The sequence below is a fragment of the Poecilia reticulata genome, chromosome 15 (assembly GCF_904066995.2).
Source record: "Poecilia reticulata chromosome 15, P_reticulata-male-v2, whole genome shotgun sequence".
Classification (NCBI taxonomy): Eukaryota; Metazoa; Chordata; class Actinopteri; order Cyprinodontiformes; family Poeciliidae; genus Poecilia; species Poecilia reticulata.
This window is the reverse complement of record NC_088844.1, coordinates 25,241,047-25,244,815: the sequence shown is the minus strand read 5'-3', so window position 1 is coordinate 25,244,815 and position 3,769 is coordinate 25,241,047. Positions and strand designations below refer to the sequence as shown.

The 3,769-nt window shown below is 40.9% G+C and overlaps 1 protein-coding gene across 2 annotated transcripts in view; it reads left to right on the top strand.

Moving 5' to 3' along the window:
• sanbr (SANT and BTB domain regulator of CSR) overlaps positions 1-1,946 on the top strand; it is a 21,631-nt gene extending 19,685 nt beyond the window's left edge. For both annotated transcript variants that reach the window (XM_008430374.3, XM_008430373.3), the window contains exon 21: positions 189-1,946. In XM_008430374.3, coding sequence (XP_008428596.1) covers positions 189-225 — 37 coding nt within the window. In that variant the 3' untranslated portion in view covers positions 226-1,946. The remainder of the gene's footprint in view (positions 1-188) is intronic.
• Positions 1,947-3,769: the final 1,823 nt, after the last annotated feature.

Genomic DNA, 3,769 nt, shown 5'->3' with positions numbered 1-3,769 from the left:
GGCTTAATTTCCTCTCTGAATTTGCTGGTTTTTTCAGCAAATTTCCTTTTTTTTTTTTTTTGAGTCTATATATTCCAGTTAATTGATTACTAAATTAGCCGACGATTTCATTGATTAATTATGATTATTCCGATTAATCGTTTCAGCCCTAATCTGAGCATCATCTTTTCTTCTGTGTTGTTCCACAGATCCAAGTCGCGTTACGCTCAGATCCGAACTACTTAACAATGCCGAAGCGATGAAAGATCGACCGAAACCCTGAAGATGAGGAACCGTCTCTGGACGAGGGACAGCCAGGTGTGAACTTCCTCCTCTCTGCCGTCTCCGTTCATGTGGACCTCCATCGGCCGCGCTGCGTGTTTGTGCAGCTGTGGCCGTTCCTCAATAAACAAGGCGAACCCCCATTGCCGCTTCATGCGCGCAGCAGGAACTCACAAACACCAGAAAACGTCGGCCATGTTGTTAATCTGGGAGGTGTAGATTCCCACGTTTTCCTCCTTACCGGATCTGTTTTGTAATTTCTCCCACGTTCTGGTCAAAATGCTTTCATCTGTAACTGTATTCAACTAATAACACATCTATAAACACTAAAAAAAAATTAACAAGTTGTGTCTTTTGTCCACTAGGTGGCAGCGTATAACCTTGGCAGAGGCTTTAAGTGATCAACTTTGCCCCAGTTTTACCCAGAACAAGTCACCTTTAGTCCCAACGCTTGGCCAGGTGATGCCAACAATGTGACCAAAGGGTTTTACTTCCTGGTGTGGATGAAGCGTCCAATCAGCTGCCAGCACCTTCTTGTTTAGGTCAGAGAGCTGGTTCGCTGCACTGGGTGGAGGGTCAGGCCGGAGAGGTTCTGGTCGGTATTAATAACCCAGCTGCACACCAGGGCATAAGGGGACATGAAGAGGCAGTGTGGGCTGGGTTCTTCTCCCAACCCCTCTCTTGGTGGGTGGATAGGTGGGTGGGGGCTATCCCAGCTGTCCCTTCTTCTCCTCGACAGCGGATGCCGAGAATGGCCGAGGATCTGTGGATGTGGGTCAGGGGGTCCGGTTACAGCAGGACTGAGTTATGGGCCCACAGAGAGGCCCGGACGTAAGCACATCAAAGAAAACCAGGGGGGAAGACAAATAAGTCCCCAAAACAAACTCAAACGTAGATTTAAGAGTGTAATCTGAAACGATTAATCGTGATTAATCAATAATTGTCAGCTAATTTAGTAACCGATTAATCGTTAACTGGAGCATACAGACTCAAAAAAAGTAATTTGCTGAAACAACAACATATTCAGAGCTGTAATAAAGTCAAAACGATACAAATTATTTTTAAACCTCTGGACTCTTACCTTTATGATACCAGATAAATAAAGGCTGAAATGATTAATCATGATTAATCGATTAAAATAATCGTTAACTACTTTAGTGAACACTGAAGTGCACAGACTCAAAAAAGGCAACTTTTGGAGCTGTAATTAAGCCAAAACTGTACAAAAAAATATATACATCTTATATTTAAGATAAAAGAAAAAACTCTTGACTGTAGCTCTGTCATACTATAAAAACTCAAGTTTCACCCGGTTCAGATTTGTTAAGAAAATCTATTACGGCCTTCTGCTAATCCAAAAAACAATCCACCGATATTAAAAAAAATCAAACAGAAATGCCTGAACTTTTCACATGTTGATGTTATAGAAGTATTTCTTCTAGCTGCAGATGCTCAAGCGTAAAGGAATACTGTCATTTCATTTTAGGGAATAAAATGTTTGTCATTTAAAACAGGAATATACTTGGTTATTTGCATCTTTTAATGTGTTTACAATATTGTATACACAAGGCTCAAATGAAAAAAACTGCAGAATGTGAGTGATCCTGAAATACTTTGCACTAATTTGATGGTTGAAAAATCAAAATAACAGATAAAAAAAAAACAATAAATATCTTTGTTGTTGAGCCTACACATCTATTCATTTAATAATTTAACAGCAAAAACTATTTTTTTATTGAAAATGTTGCTTATTTCCAAGATTTTCAATGTTGAGAACATTTATTGGTTTTTGATTAAATCAAATTCATTAATTAGACCCTGCATTTATCTCAACTAAAAATTTTTTTAATCGAGTCCCATCATTATTTGTAACAAATGGTCCCAGAGCATGATGCATCCACTTCCGTGCATTTCTCCTCTGATTGAGCTCGATTTCATTCACTTAGTCAAATCCTTCCCTGAATCGTCCATTTTGAATTTTTCTCACCAAGTGTGTTGGTGGAAAGGTTAAAACGGTTTTCTCTCCAAATTAAATTTAAGATCATAATCTCAGATTTTTATGGTGATTTCTTTGCAGGAAACTTTTCTTTCTTCCTCCCAGAAGGTCCAGCAGCTGCATCTGGTTGCATCAGAGCCGAACGGACGGCGGCGAGATGAACGTTTCGTCTTTCGGTGGCGGGGTGTCACCATCGGCTTTGGTGTAATACCAGTATGTTAGTGGGGATTAGCGGCCGGGTCGGTTTACACAGCAGCAAGCGCGGCCAAATGTGAGCGAGCGGAAGCAGTCGGATGCCGAGTCGTTCGTTCGGAGCGGGTCATCCATCATCTTGCTCTTATTTTTACATCACCGTGAGAGAGAGAGAGAGAGAGAGAGAGAGAGAGAGAGAGAGAGAGAGAGGAAGGTTTTCCTTCTGCTCACCTTCACTGGACCGTCTGGAGAGTTTAATAACGTTTTTAAATAGAGGGTTCTTTTCCTCAGTAGAATTCTGGTTCTGGTCCAATGATGGTTTAATTTACTGCAGATGTTTTCATTCAGAACAGAATTTAAACAAAAACATAATGGACAGATGGAAATTGTTGGGCAGGTAGAATAATATTGGAAAACTAATGGATGGACAATGTATGATGAATGGACAAACGGGTAGATGATGGACCTCAGTTGGACAAACCGACGTTTGGATAATGGATGAACTACAAATAGACAGAGGGACAAATACATGGCTATATGGACCAACAGCCGGTTAGATGATTTACAAATAAGAAATGGACAGACAAGCAGATGGTTGATAGAAAATTAGACAAACGGACAAGTAGAAATGGAGGTCAGTTTGACCAATCCTTGTTTAAAGGAGAAAATGGTCAAATAGACAGATGATTGGACAAATGGACAAGTAGACATATGATGAAGAATTGAACTGGTAGAGATGGAGGAGGTCAATTTGTCCAATCTTTGTCCAGAGCACTGGACAAATAGCCAGACAATTGGACAGGTAGAGATGGAGGAGGTCAGTTTGTCCAATCTTTGTCCAGAGCACTGGACAGATAGCTAGACAATTGGACAGGTAGAGATGCAGGAGGTCAGTTTGACCAATCCTTGTTTAAAGGACAAAATGGTTAAATAGACAGATGATTGGACAAGTAGCTGAATGATGGAGGATTGGAGAGATGGACCGGTAGAGATGGATTTTCAGGTAGAGATAATGGCGAATTGGACAAATGGACACATACTGTAGCTAGATAATTGGACAAATAGACAGGTAGAGATGGAGAAGGTTAGTTTGACCAATCCTTGTCTAGAGGTTTGGACATTTAGACTTGTAGAGATCATGGAGGGTTGGACAAATGGACAAGTGGCTAGATGATCGGACAGATGGACAGGTAACTACGTCATTGGAGAAGAGTATTGATAGATGATTGAGACAATATCCAGAAGAGTCAGAAGTCGGATTAAAGAGCATTTTCCCATCCCACCCTCGGCTGTGGGAATGAAGACACCTGGCCCAAGGCG